Below are 21856 nucleotides of genomic sequence, written 5' to 3'. Positions count from 1 at the left end.
AGGCGTGTTATCCTCGATATGTGTTTATTCACTATCACTCATGAGAATGGGGCCGGTAATCAGAATGCCCAGTTCCATGCTCAAATCGAAAAGATAATTGCAAACAAAACTCCCCCTGGATTGTTGTTGGTATGGACGGCACCCGAGGATTCGGCTAGTCGTGGAGTGTGATTGATCGGTGGTGGGGGAGTCAAAACTTTATTTTTCTATTTGGGAACCGCCTATGATATGTGTAGCATGGAAGATGGTGAAAACTCTTGGTCATCGCGTTGACAATGAAAGCATGCCACCCAAAATTATTTATCTCTGTCTTCAAAGCTTGAGCTCTAGCACCTATGCAAATCAATGCTTCCCTCTGCGAAGGGCCTATCTATTTATCTTTCTATTGAGTCATCCTCTCCTTATAAAGGCACCAATTAGAGAGCACCTCCGTCATTTTTATGCTTTGCTATTAATTGATATTGAGTATGACTGTATCTGGATCTTCTTTGCCATGAATTACAATGTTCAGTCAGCCCTTGGGCTTTGAAGGTGCTCTGCATTTATGTTTTGCGGTCTCGGAAAGGGCTAGTGAGATACCATCTGTTCATATTGCTTCATGATTGTTTTGATTGAAGTGTTGACGTTTGAAACTTATTATTATTGCTCGCTAGTTGATTTTGCCATTGATATGAGTTCATCATGAGACCTAAATGTCATTGCTTTTGTGGTTAGCTTATGATCTTGCTGAAAATCTAAATATGAGTTAGACATAATTACAACAACAAGATCAAACAGAGTTCGTAAAAGTTTTTCTTTTGTCTCTTTCAGTTTGTCAACTGAATTGCTTGAGGACAAGCAAGGCTTTAAGCTTGGGGGAGTTGATACGTCTCCATCGTATCTACTTTTCCAAACTCTTTTGCCCTTGTTTTGGACTCTAATTTGCATGATTTGTATGGAACTAACCCGGACTGACGTTGTTTTCAGTAGAATTGCCATGGTGTTGTTTCTGCGCAAAAATAAAAGTTCTCGGAATGACCTGGAAATTTACGAGGATTTTTTGTGGAATATATAAAAAAATACTGGCGCAAGAATTACTTGGAGGGACGGAGCCAGGATCCCACAAGCCCAGGAGGCGCCCCCCCCCCCCTAGTCGCGCCTGGTAGGCTTGTGAGGCCCTCGTGGCTCTGCCCCCTCCAACTCCGGCTCTATATAGTCTCTCTCGCCCAGAAAAAAATTAAGAGAGAAGAGTTCATCGCGTTTCACAACACGGATCTGCCGCCACCACCTGTTCTTCCTCTGGAGGGCAGATCTGGAGTCCGTTCTGGGCTCCAGAGAGGGGAAATCGTCGTCGTCGTCATCACCAACCATCCTTCATCGCCAATTCCATGATGCTCTTCACCATTCGTGAGTAATCTCATCGTAGGCTTGCTGGACGGTGATGGGTTGGATGAGATCTATCATGTAATCGAGTTAGTTTTGATGGGGTTTGATCCCTAGTATCCACTATGTTCTGAGATTGATGTTGCTACTACTTTGCTATGCTTAACGCTTGTCACTAGGGCCCGAGTGCCATGATTTCACATCTGAACCTATTATGTTTTCATCAATATATGTGTGTTCTTGATCCTATCTTGCAAGTTGTAGTCACCTACTATGTGTTATGACCCGGCAACCCCGGAGTGACAATAGTCGGTACCACTCCCGGAGATGACCATAGTATGAGGAGTTCATGTATTCACTATGCGCTTATGCTTTGTTCCGGTTCTCTATTAAAAGGAGACCTTAATATCCCTTAGTTTCCAATAGGACCCCACTGCCACGAGAGGGTTGGACAATGGATGTCATGCAAGTTCTTTTCCATAAGCATGTATGACTATATATGGAATACATGCCTACATTACATTGACGAACTCGAGCTAGTTACAAATATCCCCATGTTATAACTGTTACATGATGAATGTCATCCGACATAATTATCCATCACCGATCCAATGCCTACGAGCTTTTCCTACTGGTCCTTGCTACGTTACTTTACCGCTACTACTACCGCTACTGCTGTCACTACTGTTACTGTTACTATCACGCTACTTTGCTACTCAAACTTTGCTGCAGATACTAAGTCTTTCAGGTGTGGTTGAATTGACAACTCAACTCTAATACTCAAGAATATTCTTTGGCTTCCCCTTGTGTCGAATCAGCAAATTTGGGTTGAATACTCTACCCTCAAAAACTGTTGCGATCCCCTATACTTGTGGGTTATCAACAACACACTGTCCCTAGTGAGCCTCTAGTTGACTAGTTCATTGATCAAAGATGGTCAAGGTTTCCTCGCCATAGGCAAGTGTTGTCACTTGATAACAGGATCACATAATTGGAGAATGAGGTGATGGACAAGACCCAAACTATAAACGTAGCATAAGATCGTGTTAGTTTATTGTTACTGTTTTCTGCAAGTCAATGTATCTGTTCCTATGACCATGAGATCATGCAACTCCCGGACACCGGAGGAATACCTTGTGGGTTATCAAAAGTCGCAACCTAACTGGGTGACTATAAAGGTGCTCTACAGGTATCTCCAAAGGTGTCTGTTGGGTTGGCATGGATCAAGACTGGGATTTGGCACTCCGTGTGACAGAGAGGTATCTCAGGGCCCACTCGTTAATACAACATCACAACAAGCTTTGCAAGAAATCTGACTAAGAAGTTCATTACGGGATCTTGTATTACGAAAGGAGTAAAGAGACTTGTCGGTAACGAGATTGAACTAGGTATGATGATACCGACGATCGAATCTCGCGCAAGTAACATACCGAAAGACAAAGGGAATAGTATACGGGATTATATGAATCCTTGACATAGAGGTTCAACCGATAGAGATCTTCGTAGAATATGTAGGAACCAATATGGGCATCCAGGTCCCGCTGTTCGTTATTGACCGGAGAGTGTCTCAGGTCATGTCTGCATAGTTCACGAACCCGCAGGGTCTGCACACTTGAGGATCGGTGACGTTTAGGTATAGTTGAGTTATATGTGTTGGTGACTGAAGTTTTGTTCGGAGTCCTGGATGAGATCCCGGACGTCGAGAGGAGTTCTGGAATGGTCCATAAACGAAGATTGATATATAGGAAGTTGGTATTTGGATTCTGGAAGATTTTCGGGCATTGCGAGCAGTGTACCGGGAGTGACGAAAGGGTTCCGGGGGCCCACTGGGTGGTCCCACCATGCCCCAAGGGGTCCACATGGATTTATTGGATCCGCAATAAGGCATAATGGGCTGACAAAGTCATCCAAGGAAAGCCCATGAAGAAAAGGTGGAAAAAACCAAAAGAGGTGGGAAAATAAGGAAGGAGTCCTAATCCAAGTGGGATTGGAGGAGGACTCCTCCCTTCCCCACTTCGGCCGACCCAAGGAGGCCTTCCTTGGCACACCTAGGCTTCCTTTCCCCTCCTCCTATATATACTAGAGGTTTAGGGATTTTGAGACACAACTTTGCCACGTGCCGCCCTCTCCTCTAGATCGTAGTTCTTCCTCTATATCGGTTTTCTACGGAGCTCAGGCGGAGCCCTGCAGGAATAGATCATCACCATCACCGGCGCGCCGTCACGCTGCCGAAGAACTCATCTACTTCCCCGTCTCTCTTGCTGGATCAAGAAGGCGGAGATTGTCATCGAGTTGTACGTGTGCGGAATGCGGAGGTGTCGTCCGTTCGGCACTTGATCTGGACGGATCACGAGACGGTTCGTGGGACGGATCGTGGGACGGTTCAAGGGACAGATCATGAAGATGTTCCACTACATCAACCTAGTTTATTAACACTTCCGCTTAGCTATCTACAAGGGTATGTGGATCCGATCTCCCTCTCGTAGATGAACATCACCATGATTGGTCTTCGTGTGCGTAGGAAAATTTTTGTTTTCCATGCAACGTTCCCCAACAGTGGCATCATGAGCTAGGTTAATGCTTAGATTGTTGGAAATATGCCTAGAAGTAATGATAAAATAGTTATTATTATATTTCCTGATTCAAGATAATCGTTTATTATCCATGCTATAATTGTATTGAATGAAAACATAGATACATGTGTGGATACATAGACAAAACAATGTCCCTAGCAAGCCTCTAGTGGGCTAGCCAGTTGATCAAGGATAGTCAATGTTTTCTGACTATATGCAAGTGTTATCACTTGATAACTGGATCACATCATTAGGAGAATCATGTGATGGACTAGACCCAATCTATAAACGTAGCATGTGATCGTGTCATTTTGTTGCTATTGTTTTCTACGCGTCAAGTACTTATTCCTATGACCATGAGATCATATAACTCACTAACACCGGAGCAATACCTTGTGTGTATCAAATGTCGCAACGGACTGGGTGACTATAAAGGTGCTCTACAGATATCTCCGAAGGTGTCCGTTGAGTTAGTGTGGATCAAGACTGGGATTTGTCACTCTGTGTGACGGAGAGGTATCTCGGGGCCCACTCGGTAATAAAACATCACAAACAAGCCTTGCAAGCAATGTTACTAAGTGTAAGTCACGTGATCTTGTATTACGGAACGAGTAAAGAGACTTGCGAGTAACGAGATTGAAATAGGTATACGGATACCGACGATCGAATCTCGGGCAAGTAACATACCGAAGGACAAAGGGAATTACATACGCGATTATATGAATCCTTGGCACACAGGTTCAACCGATAATATCTTCGGAGAATATGTAGGATTCAATATGAGCATCCAGGTCCCGCTATTGGATATTGACCGCGGAGTGTCTCGGGTCATGTCTACATAGTTCTCGAACCCGCAGGGTGTGCACACTTAAGGTTTGATGATGTTTTAGTAAAGTTGAGTTATATGTGTGGTTACCGAATGTTGTGTGGAGTCCTGGATGAGATCACGGACGTCACGAGGGTTTCCGGTATGGTCCAGAAACGAAGATTGATATATAGGATGGTTTCATTTGGTCACGGAAAGTTTCGGGCATTTCCGGCAGTGTATCAGGAGTGACGAATGGGTTCCGGGTATTCACCGGGAGGGGTCCACCCACCCGGGAGTGAGACGGGTGACCCTAGGGTGATGCACCAGCCCTTAGTGCGCTGGTGAGGCCATCCCAATAGGGCCATGGCGCCACAAGTGGAAAAACACCAAAGGAAAGAAAAGTAAAAGGAAAGAGGGAGGTGGGAAGGGAGAGGAGGACTCCTCCTTCCCCAAACCGAATTGGAGTTGGAGTCCTCCTCTCCACTTCGGTCGGCGCCCTTGGGGCTCCCTTGAGCCCCAAGGCTAGCCCCTCCCCTCCTCCTATATATACTCGTGGTTTTAGGGCTTTTGAGACACAACTTTTCCACGTGCAACTCAAACCTATACCACGTAGTTTTACCTCTAGATCGGATTTCTGCGAAGCTCGGGCAGAGCCCTGCAGGAGTAGATCCTCACAACCACCAGAGCACCGTCACGCTGGCGGAGAACTCATCTACTTCTCCGTCTCTCTTTCTAGATCAAAAAGGCCGAGATTGTCATCGAGTTGTACGTGTGCTGAACACGGAGGTGCCGTTCGTTCGGCGCTAGATCGGAACGGATCGTGGGACGACGGTGATCTGAATCACGAAGCTGTACCACTACATCAACCGCATTTCTTAATGCTTCCCGCTTGGCGATCTACAAGGGTACGTAGATCTAATCTCCTCTAGTAGATGGACATCACCATGATAAGTCTTCGTGTGCGTAGGAAATTTTTTGTTTCCCATGCAACATTCCCCAACAGTGGCATCATGAGCTAGGTTCATGCGTAGATGTTATCTCGAGTAGAACACAAAAAGGTTTGTGGGCATTGATGTTCGATATGTTGCCCGGACCGACATTACTCGTACACTTACGAGAGACCGGTTTCATCGACTGACATGCAACTCGTTGCATAAAGATGACTGGCGGGTATCGGTTTCTTCAACTTTAGTTGAATTGGTTTTGACCGAGGCGGTCCTTGGAGAGAAGTTAAATAGCAATTTTCATATCTCCGTTATGGCTTTTGCGTAAGTAAGATGCGATCATACTAGATACCCATAGCAGCCGCATAAAACATGCAACAACAAATTAGAGGACGTCAAACTTGTTTTTGCAGGGTATGCATGTGATGCGATATGGCCAAAGACATGATGTGATATATTGGATGTATGAGATGATCATGTTGTAATAGTTAAATATCGACTTGCACGTCAATGCTACGGCAACCGGCAGGAGACATCGGGTTGTCTTTAAACTAACGTTTGTGCTTGCAGATGCGTTTACTATGTTGCTAGGTTGTAGCTTTAGTAGTAATAGCATAGATAGCACGACAACCTCGATGGTGGCACGATGATGGAGATCATGGTGTGGTACCGGTGACGATGAAGATCATGCCGGTGCTTTCGTGATGGAGATCAGGAAGCACAAGCTCATTGCCATATCATGTCACTTATGAATTGCATGTGATGTTAATCCTTTTTATGCACCTTATCTTGCTTAGAACAACGTTAGCATTATAAGGTGATCCCTCACTAAAATATCAAGATAAAATTGTGTTCTCCCCGACTGTGCACCGTTGCGACAGTTCGTCGTTTCGAGACACCACGTGATGATCGGGTGTGATAGACTCAACGTTCACATACAACGTGTGCAAAACAGTTGCACACACGGAACACTCAGGTTAAACTTGACGAGCCTAGCATGTACAGACATGGCCTCGGAACACAAGAGACCAAAAGGTCGAGCATGAATCATATAGTTGATATGATCAACATGGAGATGTTCACCACTGAAACTATACTCAACTCACGTGATGATCAGATTTGAGTTAGTGGATTTGGATCATGTGCCACTCAAATGACTAGAGGGATGTATATTTTGAGTGGGAGTTATTAGTAATATGATTAGCTAAACTCAATTATCATGAACATAGTCAAAAAGGTCTTTGCAAACTATGTTGTAGCTTGCGTTGTAGCTCTACTGTTTTTTATATGTTCCTAGAGCAAATTTAGTTGAAAGATGATAGTAGCAATTTCGTGGACTGAGTCCGTGAACTAAGCATTGTCCTCATTGCTGCACAGAAGGCTTATGTACTTAATGCACTGCTCGGTGTGCTGAACCTCGAGCGTCATCTGTGGATGTTGCGAACATCTGACATACACATTTTTATGACTACGTGATAGTTCAGTGCGTAATACTTAACGGCTTAGAAGTAAGACGCCGAAGACGTTTCTGAACGTCACGGAACATATGAGATGTTCTAAGAGATAAAATTGGGATTTCATGCTCATGCCCTTGTTGAGAGGTATGAGACCTCCGACAAGATTCATTGTCTACAAAGTAAAGGAGAAAAACTCAATCGTTGAGCATGTGCTCACATTGTCTAAGTACAACAGTCGCTTGAATCAAGTGGGAGTTAATCTTCGAGATGAGATAGTGATGGTTCTCCAAAGTCACTACCACCAAGCTACTAGAGCTTCGTGATGAACTATAACATATCAAGGATAGATATGATGATCCTTGAGCTATTCGCGATGTTAGACAATGCGAAAGTAGAAATCAAGTAGGAGCATCAATTGTTGATGGTTAGTAAAACCACTAGTTTCAAGAAGGGCAAGGGCTAGAAGGGATATTTCATGAAACGGCAAACTAGTTGCTACTCTATTGAAGAAACACAAGGTTAAACCCAAACCCGAGACTAAGTGCTTCTGTTATGAAGGGAACGGTCACTGAGGCGGAACTACCCTAGATACTTGTTAGATGAGAAGGCTGGCAAAGTCGACAGAAGTATATTTGATATACATGATATTGATGTGTACTTTACTAGTACTCCTAGTAGCACGAGGGTATTGGATACCGGTTCAGTTGCTAAGTGTTAGTAACTCGAAATAAAAGCTATGGAATAAAAGGATACTAGCAAGGGTGAGGCGATGATGTGTGCTGGAAGTAATTCTAAGGTTGATGTGATCAAACATCGCACACTCCCTCTACCATCGGGATTGGTGTTAAAACCTAAATAATTGTTATTTGGTGTTTGCGTTGAGCATGAACATGATTGGATCGTGTTTATTACAATACGATTATTCATTTAAAGAGAATAATGGTTATTATATTTTCTTAAACAATTACCTTCAATGGTTTATTGAATCTCGATCGTAGTGATACACATGTTCATAATATTGATGCCAAAAGATACAAAGTAGTAATGATAATACCACTTAATTGTGGCACTACCACTTGAGTCATATTGGTGTAAAATGCATGAAGAAGCTCCATGCTGATGGATCTTTGTACTCACTCATTTTTGAAACGTTTGAGACATGCAAAACATACCTATTGGTATAAACGCATGAAGAAACTCCATGCAGATGGATCGTTTGGACTCACTTGATTTTGAATCACTTGAGACATGCAAATCATACCACATAGGCAAGATGACTGAAGGCCTCGTTTTCGAGTGAGATGGAACAAGAAAGTAACTTGTTGGAAGTAATACATTTTTTATGTGTGCAGTCCAATTAGTGCTGAGGCACGCAGTGGATATCGTTATGTTCTTACTTCACTCACGATTTGAGTAGAAACAGGAGTATTTACTTGATGAATCACAAGTCCGAAATATTGAAAAGTTCAAAGCTATTTCAGAGTGAAGATCATTGTGACAAGAGGATAAATTGTCTATGATATGATCATAGAGATGAATATCTGAGTTGCGAGTTTTGGTACACAGTTAAGATAATGTGGAAATTGTTTCGCAATTCATGCCACCTAGAACACCATAGTGTGATGGTGTGTCCGAACATCATAGTCGCGCCCTATTTGATATGGTGCATACTATGATGTCTCTTATAGAATTACCACTACCGTTTATGGGTTATGCATTAGAGATAACCGCATTCACTTTAAATAGGGCACCGTGTATTTCCGTTGAGATGACACAGTACAAACTATGGTTTGGAGAAACCTAAGTTGTCGTTTCTTAAAAGTTTGGGGCTGCGACGCTTATGTGAAAAAGTTTCAGTCTGATAAGCTCAAACCCAAAGCGGATAAATGCATCTTCATAGGATATCCAAAACAGTTGGGTGCATCTCCTATCTCACATCCGGAAGCAAAGTGTTTGTTTCTAGAAACGGATCCTTTCTCAAGGAAAGGTTTCTCTTGAAAGAATTGAGTGGGAGGGTGGTGGAACTTGATGAGGTTATTGAACCGTCACTTCAACCAGTGTGTAGCAGGGCGCAGGAAGTTGTTCTTGTGGCACCTACGCCAATTGAAGTGGAAACCGATGATGGTGATCATTAAGCTTCAGATCAAGTTACTACAAACCTCATAGGTCGACAGGGTCGCCCACTACTACAGAGTGGTATGGTAACCCTGTCTTGGAGGTCATGTTATTGAACAACAATGAACCTACAAGCTATGGAGAAGCGATGGTGGGCCTAGATTCCGACAAATGGCTGAAGGCCATAAAATCTGAGAGAGGACCATGTATGAAAACAAAGTGTGGACTTTGGAAGAACTACTTGATGGTCGTAAGACTATTAGGTACAGGTGGATCTTTAAAAGGAAGACAGACGATGATGGTGAAAAGTCACCATTAAGAAAAGCTCGACTTATCGCGAAGATGTTTTTCGACAAGTTCAAGGAGTTGACTATGATGAGACTTTCTCACTCGTAGCAATGCTAAAAGTCTGTTGGAATTATGTTAGCAGTTGCTGCATTATTTATGAAATATTGCACATAGGATGTCAAAACATTGTTTTCTCGACGGTTTCCTGGAGGAAAGGTTGTATGTGATACAACCAGAAGGTTTTGTCAATCCTAAGGATGCTAACAAGTATGCAAGCTCCAACGATCCTTCTATGGACTGGTGCAAGCATCTCGGAGTTGGAATATACGCTTTGATGAGATGATCAAAACTTTTGGGTCTATACAAGGTTTATGAGAAACTTGTATTTCCAAAGAAGTGAGTGGGAGCACTATAGAATTTCTGATAAGTATATGTGGTTGACATATTGTTGATCGGAAATAATATAGAATTTCTGGAAAGCATAAAGGGTTGTTTGAAAGGAGTTTTTCAAAGGAAGACCTGGATAGAGCTACTTGAACATTGATCATCAAGATCTATAGACATAGATCAAAACGCTAAATGGAACTTTCAATGAAATGCATGCCTTGATAGGTTTTTGGAGGAGTTCAAAATAGATCAACACAGAAGGAGTTCTTGGCTGTGTTGTAAGGTGTGAATTTGAGTAAGACTCAAAGCCCGACCACGGTAGAAGAAGAGAAAGCGCGAAGGTCGTCCCCTATGCCTTAGCCGTAGACTCTAAAGTATGCCATGTTGTGTACCGCACCTGATGTGTGCCTTGCCATGAGTCTGTCAAGGGGTACAAAGAGTGATCCAGGATTGAATCACTGAACATCGGTCAAAGTTATCCTTAGTAACTAATGGACTAAGGAATTTTTCTCGATTATGGAGGTGATTAAAGAGTTCTTCATAAAGGGTTACGTCGATGCAAGCTTTGACACTAATCCGAATAACTATGAGTAGTAAACCAGATTCGTATAGTAGAGCAGTCATTTGGAATATTTCCAAATAGCACGTAATAGCAGCGTCTACAGGATAACATATAGATTTGCAAAGCACACACAGATCTGAAAGGTTCAGACTCGTTGACTAAAACCTCTCTCACAAGCAAGACGTGATCAAACCCCAGAACTGTATGGGTGTTGGATTCGTTAAAATCACATAGTGATGTGAACTAGATTATTGACTCTAGTGCAAGTGGGAGATTGTTGGAAATATGCCCTAGTGGCAATAATAAATTAGTTATTATTATATTTCCTTGTTCATAATAATCGTTTATTATCCATGCTAGAATTGTATTGATTGGAAACTCAAATACATGTGTGGATACATAGACAACACACTGTCCCTAGTGAGCCTCTAGTTGACTAGTTCATTTATCAAAGATGGTCAAGGTTTCCTCGCCATAGGCAAGTGTTGTCACTTGATAACGGGATCACATCATTGGGAGAATGATGTGATGGACAAGACCCAAACTATAAACGTAGCATATGATCGTGTCAGCTTATTGTTACTGTTTTCTACATGTCAATGTATCTATTCCTATGACCATGAGATCATGCAACTCCCGAACACCGGAGGAATACCTTGTGGGTTATCAAACATCGCAACGTAACTGGGTGACTATAAATGTGCCCTACAGGTATCTCCAAAGGTGTCTGTTGGGTTGGCATGGATCAAGACTGGGATTTGTCACTCCGTGTAACGGAGAGGTATCTCGGGGCCCACTCGGTAATACAACATCACAACATGCCTTGCAAGCAATGTGACGAAGAAGTTAGTTATGGGATCTTGTATTACTGAACGAGTAAAGAGACTTGCCAGTAACGAGATTGAACTAGGTATGATGATACCGACGATCGAATCTCGGGAAAGTAACATACCGAAGGACAAAGGGTAAAGTATACGGGATTATATGAATCCTTGACATAGAGGTTTGATGACCCACAAGTGTATGGGATCTATCGTAGTCCTTTCGATAAGTAAGAGTGTCGAACCCAACGAGGAGCAGAAGGATCTCACAAGTGGTTTTCAGCAAGGTATTCTCTGCAAGCACTAAAATTATCGGTAACAGATAGTTGTGTGATAAGATGATTCGTAGCAAGTAGCAAGTAAAAATAGTAACAACGGTGCAGCAAAGTGGCCCAATCCATTTTGTAGCAAGGGACAAGCCTGGACAAACTCTGATAGGAGGTAAAGCGCTCCCGAGGACACATGGGAATTTCTGTCAAGCTAGTTTTCATCATGTTCATATGATTCGCGTTCGCTACTTTGATAGTTTGATATGTGAGTGGACCGGTGCTTGGGTGCTGCCCTTACTTAGACAAACATCCCACTTATGATTAACCCCTCTCGGAAGCATCCGCAACTATGAAAGAAGAATTAAGACAAAGTCTAACCATAGCATTAAACTAGTGGATCCAAATCAGCCCCTTACGAAGCAACGCATAAACTAGGGTTTAAGCTTCTGTCACTCTAGCAACCCATCATCTACTTACTACTTCCCAATGCCTTCCTCTAGGCCCAAATAATGGTGAAGTGTTATGTAGTCGACGTTCACATAACACCACTAGAGGAAAAACAACATACAACGCATCAAAATATCGAACGAATACCAAATTCACATGACTACTTATAGCATGACTTATCCCATGTCCTCGGGAACAAAAGTAACTACTCACAAAGCATAATTATTTTCATGACAAGAGAGGTATTGAATAGCATCAAGGATCTGAACATATAATCTTTCACCGAGTAATCCAACAAGCATCAACTACAAAGAGTAATTAACACTACTAGCAACCTTACAAGTACCAATCGGAGTCGCGAGACGGAGATTGGTTACAAGAGATGAACTAGGGTTTGGAGATGAGATGGTGCTGATGAAGATGTTGATGGTGATGAGTCCCCTCCGATGAGAGGAGTGTTGGTGATGACGATGGCGACGATTTCCCCCTCCGGAAGGGAAGTTTCCCCGGCAGGACAACTCTGCCGGAGCTCTAGATTGGTTCTGCTCAAGTTCCGCCACATGGCAGCGGCGATTCCTCCCGAAAGCCTCCTCCTGATTTTTTCTGGAACGAAACCCTCCTTATAGCAAAAGAGGGGAGCCAGAGGGCCAACAGGGAGCCCACAAGCCCCCTAGGCGCGCCCACGGGGGTAGGCCGCGCCTAGTAGGCTTGTGGCCTCCTCGTGGCTCCCCTTTGGTACTTCTTCCGCCCAGTATTTTTTATAAATTCCAAAATAATTCCTCATTGATTTTCATGACTTTTGGAGTTGCGCAGAATAGGTATCTCAAACTTGCTCCCTTTTCAGGACTGAATTCCGGCTGCCGGCATTCTCCCTCTTCATGTAGACCTTGTAAAATAAGAGAGAAAAGGCATAAGTATTGTACCGTGAAGTGTAATAACAGCCCATAAAGCGGTAAATATCAACATAAAAGCATGATGCAAAATGGACGTATCAAGGTTCAACTGATAGAGATCTTCGTAGAATATGTAGGAACCAATATGGACATCCAGGTCGCGTTCTTGGTTATTCACCGGAGAGTGTCTCAGGTCATGTCTGCATAGTTCACGAACCCGCAGGGTCTGCACAGTTAAGGTTCGGTGATGTTTAGGTATAGTTGAGTTATATGTGTTCGTGATCGAAGTTTTCTTCGGAGTCCCAAATGAGATCCCGGACGTCACAAGGAGTTCCGGAATGGTCCGAAAACGAAGATTGATATATAGGAACTTGGTATTTGGATTCCGGAAGATTTTCGGGAATTGTCGGTAGTGTACCGGGAGTGACGAATGGGTTCCGGGGGCCCACTGGGTGGGCCCACCATGCCCCAAAGGGTCCACATGGATTTATTGGATGTGCAATAAGGCATAATGGGCTGACAAAGTCATCCAAGAAAAGCCCATGAGGAAAAAGTGGAAAAATCCAAAAGAGGTGGGAAAATAAGGAAGGAGTCCTAATCCAAGTGGGATTGGAGGAGGACTCCTCCCTTCCCCACTTCGGCCGACCCAAGGAGGCCTTCCTTGGGCACCAAGGCTGCCTCCCCCCTCCTCCTATATATACTATAGGTTTAGGGCTTTTGAGACACAACTTTGCCACGTGCTGTCCTCTCCTCTAGATCGTAGTTCCTCCTCTAGATCGGCTTTCTGCGGAGCTTGGGCGGAGCCCTGCAAGAATAGATCATCACCATCACCGGCGCGCCGTCACGCTGCCGAAGAACTCGTCTACTTCCCCATCTCTCTTGCTGGATCAAGAAGGCGGAGATCGTCATCGAGCTGTACGTGTGCGGAACGCGGAGGTGCCGTCCGTTCGGCACTTGATCGGGACGGATCACGAGACGGTTCGTGAGACGGGTCATGGGACAGTTCAAGGGACGGATCGTGAAGAGGTACCACTACATCAACCGCATTTATTAACACTTCCGCTTAGAAATCTACAAGGGTATGTGCATCCGATCTTCCTCTCGTAGATGAACATCACCATGATAGGTCTTCGTGTGCGTAGGATATTTTTTGTTTTCCATGCAACGTTCCCAACACTTTTTGGTGTTGTAAATTATACAACACCTAGTTTACAACACCAAAATATACAACATCTATTAGAGATGCTCTAAAGGGCATTCTTAAGGTTGCAGCAGTACGTGATTACAGTTTGTTGGGGTCTAACTTCTAGGGTAAGGAACACTATCTAAGGAATCGTTACGCATCATCTAGTTACGTATCCATCCACACGCGTCCGTCGTTGCAACTCCGCAGCACCATGCCGCCGGGATCCATCGCCGGCCTTGCGGTATATGTAACACCACTCCTTCTCTTATCCCCTCCAGCCAGCTCCTGCTCCAAAACGATGCCCCGGGAGGGAGAACGACACCGAAGGCGTCCTCGTCGTCCGATCTGATAGACTAGAATCTATAGTTTTCTCGGAACATCTCGATCATGTTAACGCAACTTGCAATGATGATGCTTCAACACGGGAATGACGTCGAAGACATCGTCATCATCCGCTCTAACCGAAGTCGACGCGTTTTTCACAGAAAGTAGCGCCACCACGATCTCGCCGCTGACTGGATCTGAGCTCACCGTCGTCATGTAGACATACAGAGTTGTTGGAAAGTCGGTTGGGGACCTCCGACCACCCCACCCCGGCCCTATCACGTGCCGCCGGCAGGCAAAAGCCGAACCACGACGGATCTGGCCAGGACGCTAGATCCACGGCCACCGCCTCCGTCCATTGCATAGTGGAGGATCCCACCAGAGTGCCTCGCGAGCAATGAGTTCGCCGCCTGCCGCCGCACAGCCAGGACGCTGCCGCGGCTGTCGTGCGAGGATCCCACACGAGGCGCCCCATCTGCCTCATAGGAGATCCGACGCAATCCTCCTGCCCTAGCCCTTCTGCCATCGGACGCCGCCACCACCGTGGCCAGTGCCGGCGCCAACGGCGGCAGGGACTACCTCGCGGGAGGACCCGCGGCGTGGACGAGTTGGTCCCCCTGGCATCGCCCTAGGTGGTGGCGCGAGGGGGGGGCACGAGGGAGGGAGGGAGACGGTTCAGTTCATGTGCATGTTATGAGAGTAAATTTCAAAAACCACTACAATCGGGTCATAGTTATCAATGGTTCACAAAAGAACAACCAGAAAACATGCATTTTAGTGGGTGTTTGCTGAGTTTTGCACAATTGTGGTGGTTTTTTGCAATTTACTCCATGTTATGATGAAGTCAATATTTCTCTATTCTAAAATTGTTGTTATCTTAGGTGACTGAGCCGGACTAAGTAGACTATCAATGTGTCTCTAATCATCTGCTCTTTGATGGGGAGTAACATCAGACTTCTTCCAAATAGAGACTTGGAAGTAGGAATACGAAATCATGTGGCATGCATTCTAACATTGTTTTGTTTTTCTTACCTAGGTGACATCCCTACTTGCCTTTCTAAACATCACCAAGAAGGTCGTTTTTAGTTTCTATGCAATTACTAGTTTAGTTCAATGTTCATTTAGCAGTGCAGCAGAAGGCTTCCTTTGCTTCCATTTTCATGATTATTGTATTCCAGCATCAAGTTTTTGTATAGTTCCTTTTAGGGGTTGTTTTTGTATAGTGTTATACGTCAATGACACATGTTTTCTGCTTTTCTGAGTTGAAGGCTAATATTTGACTATCATTTTAAACAATTATTTTTTATATCACCGAACCATGATTCAAGCCCATGTTATCATTTTTCTCACTGATTCTTGTTTTCATGTCGATTTAATGTCGTAATACAGATGATCTAATGATGACAATCAGAGGACAGGAAACACAGCAAAGGGGATACATTTTCTTCATTGATTTGATACTCAACAGTGAATGCATTTCTTCATTGATTCTAATTCAGTTCGAGTTTGTACCCTTGTACCTCCTCTCGAATAATTGCCTTGTTCGGTACGTAATTTTTATTTCGTTGTTCTCTTGAAAGCGTTGTAGCTCTCACGTGTCCGTCCATTTTGCTACCATCTACTTTCTTCGTTCATAAATGTAAGTCTTTTTAGAAATTTCATTAAAATGCTATATACGGAAAAAAAAAGAATGAATCTGCATTTTAAAATATGTCCATATATATCTGTACATAGTCTACTAGTGAAACGTTTAAAAATACTTATATTTAGTAAGGGGGGGGGGGTATTGGGAAAGGCGTATGGTTGCCCGGCAGTAATGGAAGAAGATTGTACGTTTCCTGGACCACAAGCAATCTGCTTGCATGACTCATGTTCTGATTTGAGTTACAGGTATTGCCTCATGACTTCTGTTTCGTCCATGTGACGCTTCAACAGCAGATGACCTAGTATGTGCAGGTGATGTATTTTGCAACCTACCGTTGTCCTGTTCGTGTGGATTACCAACTGAAGCACGCTCCTGTCTCTGGCATTCGAACATGTAAGCTTCTTTATGCGTTCCATTGATGATTGGGCATCGGATGCTGGGAGGTATCGCCCATGTACTCGAATTACCACTTAATTGTGTGCATACTTTTGCTGTTGCAATTTAAAGCGGTCGTCTGTGATGATGTAATAAACCATCCACAATCAAACTGGAGACCTTTCTAATGTGGGTACTCTTGTGTCAACCATACCATAAATGGCTGACTAGGTGGCTAGTTTTCACTAACCTAACATGCTGACCTGACCGGCAGGTAAAGTTGCATTGCTAAGCCGGTTCTCATAAAGTTCTTGGCATGGTTAGGGTTGGTAGGCGAATAAATTACCTAATCTATCATGATCAAGAAAGAGGTGATCAAGAGAGATGAACTGCTCTGGGGACTGGGTACCTTCCAAGCCCTAACTTTGACATTTTTATTATTACCCATAGAATTGACAAAACATGTCGTTCATATGGATTTATATAGACGTGTTTTAGAGTGTAGATTCACTCATTTTGTTCTCTATGTGGTTTATATTGAAATCTCTAAAAGGACTTATATTTAGAAACGGAGGAGATATGAATTTCATACCGTTGTCCAACCAGTGCATGAACCAAATTGAAGCCAGTCAAATATGCCTAAAATAGGAAAGCCATGATTTAGACATTATGCTTGAACTGGGTTTTTTGGCACTCCGTATGTCCTAATTTACTGAAATGACCATTCTTTAAGCCGGCAAGAACAAATAAGATATGACATTTTTAAGAGCAGCAGCTTTCTTTGGCGTGCACATCTCTTTCTACTGGTAAATTTATAATGCCATAGCTTGTACTACGTGGTTATGCACATATATAAACCCATTTTACAACAAGGGTTGATCAATCAAACTTAAGTTGTATTCTTACAGAATGAGCAGTCAACATCTGTGATGGTTATTGCTTGTGTGTTTTCATTGAGGAAGCGACAACATCTATGTAGCAAGCAGCATGACGGAGAAAGTGGATTGATCCTAACCTCTACTGGACTTGACAATCCATAATGTTAAAGATTTAGCATGTTTATTATCACTCGCACCTGTTACTGTCATCTTCCGCGCCTATCTCCGACAAACATTTGGCATGATCACTGAACAAACACCAAAAGCTTCTGCTCAAATATGATAGGAAACCCTGCTATCATTTTGCTCGCTGACAAATCGGCATTTCCCTCCTTGATTCCATTTTTTTTTACGATCGATTACAAAGTCAACCCTAGTTTGTACCCTCGTAGTACCTCATTTGAAATCATTGTCTTGTTGGGTACGCCATTCATATATTGCTGTCCTCCTGGATCGGATGTGTGTTCAAAAGTAATGGAGGATGAAGATTGCTGCCGCATGTACGTGTCCTGGACCACATGCAATCTGCTGGCATACCCACTCATGTCCTGATTGGAGCTACAGGTATAGGTACTGCCACTGCGTGCCGGCCATGGCTTCTGTTGTGTTCATGTGATTTCAGCGTCTGAACTCAGCCTACTGTTGTCGTGAATCACCAGCTTTAAAACAATAGTAATGTACAGTATTATGTATACCAGCTAAGTTTTTTTTTTTGAACACGTATATACCAGCTAAGTAGTACACCCCTTTTCCAAGTAGGCATTGGATGCTGCGAGGTATCCTCCATGTACCGGAATTACAGCTTTATTGTGTGCATGCCTTTTCTGTTGCAATATCCTGCTCCCTCCATTCCAAGATAATTGAAGTTCTAAGTTTATCCCAAATCAACCATCTTTTAAGTTTGACCAAGTTAATAGAAAAATATGTCAACATCTACAACATCAGCTCTATAAAGAGTTCGGCAGCTCTCCGCTCCGTGGCTCCGCACCTGGAGCTGCCGAAGCAGCACCGAACAAGTCAGCTCCGCGCATTCCTCATCCCGGAGCCGAGCGGCCCGCAGGCCATTTTCTTGGAGTGGCCAAAGTGTCGATCCGTGCGCTCCTGTATTTTGCGTAGCCGGTGGATTGCCGAACAGGCTCAGAGTATGCAAATATATTTTATAATGAATCTAGTGAAACTCATTTGATGTTGTAGATGTTGATATAATTTTTCTAGACTTGCTCCAACTTTTTTTAACAAGTGGGAGGCGCACAAGGCGCCAAATTCATTTCAAACCAAACATGTTACAGCATAGATTACAACTCCTGGGCAATGGAGCACTAATAGATATTGCAAGAGGGGCAGCTAAATTGCCTATGAGCCTGTTTGAGACAACTAAAGACAGGTTCTGCATTGCTAGTAAGAACCTGATGAGCACTATTGAGGGCTACACTGTAAAAATCTCTGGATATGTGGAAGATTGCTGAAGAAATTCTGCTTGGTGTAGCTGAAGAAATCTTCAGATATTGCCTGATCAGCCATCTAATTTCAGAAATAGTGATGTTTATTTGAGCCGCTGCTTTGGCCAAAGTCAAGTTAACTGTGAAAAACATGACTTCCTGCAAATTAAGCTGGAGAGCTCCAGCTTCAGTCTTTCCCCAAACTTTAAGATGTTTGACTTGGGACAAATCTATAACTTGGAGCAAGTATGAATTAACCAACAGAAAACACCTACAACCAAAACTAAGAGAGTTTTCTGTAGTGGGTAGTCTTGTGTTACTGTGAATCCCATAAATGGCCGGTTAGTTGGGCTTGTTCTCACTAGCCTAACATGTTGACCTTCGGCAGAGGCAGGTGAGTTAGCATCGTTATGCAAGTCAATGGCATAAGTTGGCCACAATGAAGGCAAACACTAGGTCAATAAATTAGCAAAGCCGTTTAGAGGACTGCTAGCGACTCTGGTTTCCGAGCGAATCCTGAACTTATGCCACCATTGCATCGGATAAATGTTCCCAATTGTTTGTGTAATCATATCTGATAGGAGTAGAATCTTCTTCTTCAGAATTCCACGATGTTTAGATCAGTAAGGCTGGACCATGTTTCATTTGCTTCTTCTCTTTGGGACCTCTCGGATTCATTAGAGTGGCAGTCATGTCCTGGAATAATTGAGAGGGTCCCGATTTTATTTTAGAAGAAGAGTTGATATGTCAAACACAAGTTTTGTGTTTTGTTTAAAGCTCGCAATCGACGTCGGCGACGGCTATGGTTGTGTGCGCGGTTTACTCAAAGCTAGAGGATGACAAGGATTGTGGAGGAAAAGTGTTTTTATCCTCATCTCCACCCGGCTTGACATATCCATAAAGGTTTCTTAACTTGCTTGTTTATCACTCTTGCGCGTCAGAATCCCAAATTCGGTTCTAAGGGTGCAAAGCAGCTTACCCAACAGTGTAATGAAAAGGAGCAAACAGTTGACACAAAATGTAATGTTGCAACTTTTGCTGTATATTTCTGAAATCCACAACACATTCACAGTCAGGTGTCAATCAAATCAGCGCGCAAGCCAAAAAAAAAACAATGTCAATGAACTTCCCCACGTCTACTAATGTTTAGACCAGTAAAACTACCATTCACAGCCTCACGTTCCTGTGATTCTGTGAAGCATCGGATCAATTCACAACCGGCATCAATCAGTACATCCATCCTAAATTTCATTTCCAAGCACGCAAACCAAGAAGAAGATGAAAAAAGATTGGTGAAATCTTGTGGCGGAATGTACAGATCAGGTGATCTTGGAGGAGCTCCTGAAGCCTTGAATCAGCAGGCAGAACCCCTGCCCTGACGGCCCCTGCTTCTGTCGCTGGCCGCGCGCCGGCGCCGGCGCCAGAGGCTTCTCGTGTTCCTTGTCGCTGTCGTCGCTGCTGGCGGCGCCGTCGTCGTCGTCCGTCCACAGCCTCGTCTCCGACGCGCCGCGCGCGTGGAACGTGAAGACGGCGCTGGACGACGAGGCGGAGGGGTCGATCGCGTGGAAGAGCCAGCCGTGGAGGTCCCACGTCATGTCCACCGGCGCGCCGCCGTCGAGGATGAGGGTGTGGCTGCCGCGGAAGTTCCACCGCAGGCGCCGGAGCTGCACCACCTTCCTTCCGTCCACGGTCACCCACGCCTCCGTGTCGCCCTCCAGCCCGACGCCGATCTCGTGCTCCGCGCCGGACTCCAAGAAGCGTGCTTTCGTGGACCAGCACCCGCACCCGACGAACCGCTCCCGCCGCCGCGCCATCCGCGACTCGGCGACCGGTATCCCGCCGTGCAGCCGCTCCACGTAGCCCCGGCTCATGTCGCCGAGCAGGAGGACGAACTCGGCGTCGGCGACGACGGCGACGTAGAACCCGGAGACGGGCTCGGGCCCCGCGCCGTAGCGCGCCGCCGCGTAGTCCCAGAACACGCCCACCACGCAGCTGCCCGCGGTGAAGGTGCCGCTCCCCTTCCGCCTGTGCAGGTGCCGCGGGGCGGCGGCGGCGGCCCCGCCGGCGCGCTGGTGGCGCGAGGCCGCGGCGGCGTCGTGGACGGCGACGGAGAGCGCGGGGCCGTCCTGCGACCGCGCCCACGTGACGTCCACGAGCAGGTCCTTCCCGGACGCCGAGAGCCGCGAGCGGTACACGCTGGTGACCGCGCTCATCCCCGCCGCCCTGCCCCCGCCGTCCACCGGCCCCATCGCCGCCGCCGCCACGGCCGCATTTGCGCCCGCGGAGCCGGAGCAGGCGACGTCGGAGATCCTGACGGCGTGCCCGCTGAAGCACGACACCAGGTCCTTCATGCCCAGTGATGAGTAGGTGGAGGCGTCGTTACGTACGTGCGCCCACGGCACGGCACGCCACGCCAGGAGCACGAGCACGAGGAATCCCTCTGGGGTTTGGCTAGAGCGCGGATGGCATTTTGCAGACGGCGACGGGCAATAGGCGACGGTAGGAAGGGAATGAAGCAAGTTCGGTAATGGCAGGAGAAAGGTATCTCTTAATTGGGAAGCCTGGAGCCAGAGGCTGACAGGCAATAGGCTGGTGCTCGCAAGCTAGGTATAAAATCTTTGGCAGGGGTTTCCCCTCCAATGTCTTGTGCTCGACCTCAACCACTACGGATATGTATTCCCTCCGATGCTTCTGCTTTATTAGTACTAGTAGTACGAGTAGAGTAGGTCTGGATAGTGGAGAACAAATTCGATGGGTGCGCGCAGAGCAAAGCAAATTCAATCATGTCTGCGTCATGTTCTTGTATTTCGTTCGTTCGTTCGTTGGGAGGCTTCCAATCCAACTGCGAACGTACCAACGAACGGAAAAGGAGGCCTAAATGACCGAGCTTCTTCCTTCCTTCTTTACTGCTTTCCTAAATGCCCGCTGAAACTTCCGAAACGAAACGGTCGGCACCTGTAGCTGTAGGAACGAAAAAGGGAAAAGGGAGGGCAGCCGAGCAGTCCGAGACGGGCCACGTCCATGCACTAGTTAGGAACGTACGGACGGACGGACCGACCAGCCAAGCCAAAACTTCGTGTCGC

At 45.2% G+C, this 21856-nt stretch overlaps 1 protein-coding gene across 1 annotated transcript; it reads right to left on the bottom strand.

Moving 5' to 3' along the window:
* Nucleotides 1–19794: 19794 nt before the first annotated feature.
* On the bottom strand, nt 19795–21646 carry LOC123430246. Its single transcript, XM_045114121.1, has one exon. The coding sequence runs from the start codon at nt 21122–21124 to the stop codon at nt 20093–20095; it is 1032 nt and encodes a 343-aa protein (XP_044970056.1). The 5' UTR covers nt 21125–21646; the 3' UTR covers nt 19795–20092.
* Between the last annotated feature and the right edge of the window lie 210 nt (nt 21647–21856).

The sequence above is a fragment of the Hordeum vulgare genome, chromosome 2H (genome assembly GCF_904849725.1).
Source record: "Hordeum vulgare subsp. vulgare chromosome 2H, MorexV3_pseudomolecules_assembly, whole genome shotgun sequence".
Taxonomy (NCBI): domain Eukaryota; kingdom Viridiplantae; phylum Streptophyta; class Magnoliopsida; order Poales; family Poaceae; genus Hordeum; species Hordeum vulgare.
Note: the sequence above shows the minus strand (reverse complement) of the source record. Positions and strands in the feature narration are given on the sequence as shown.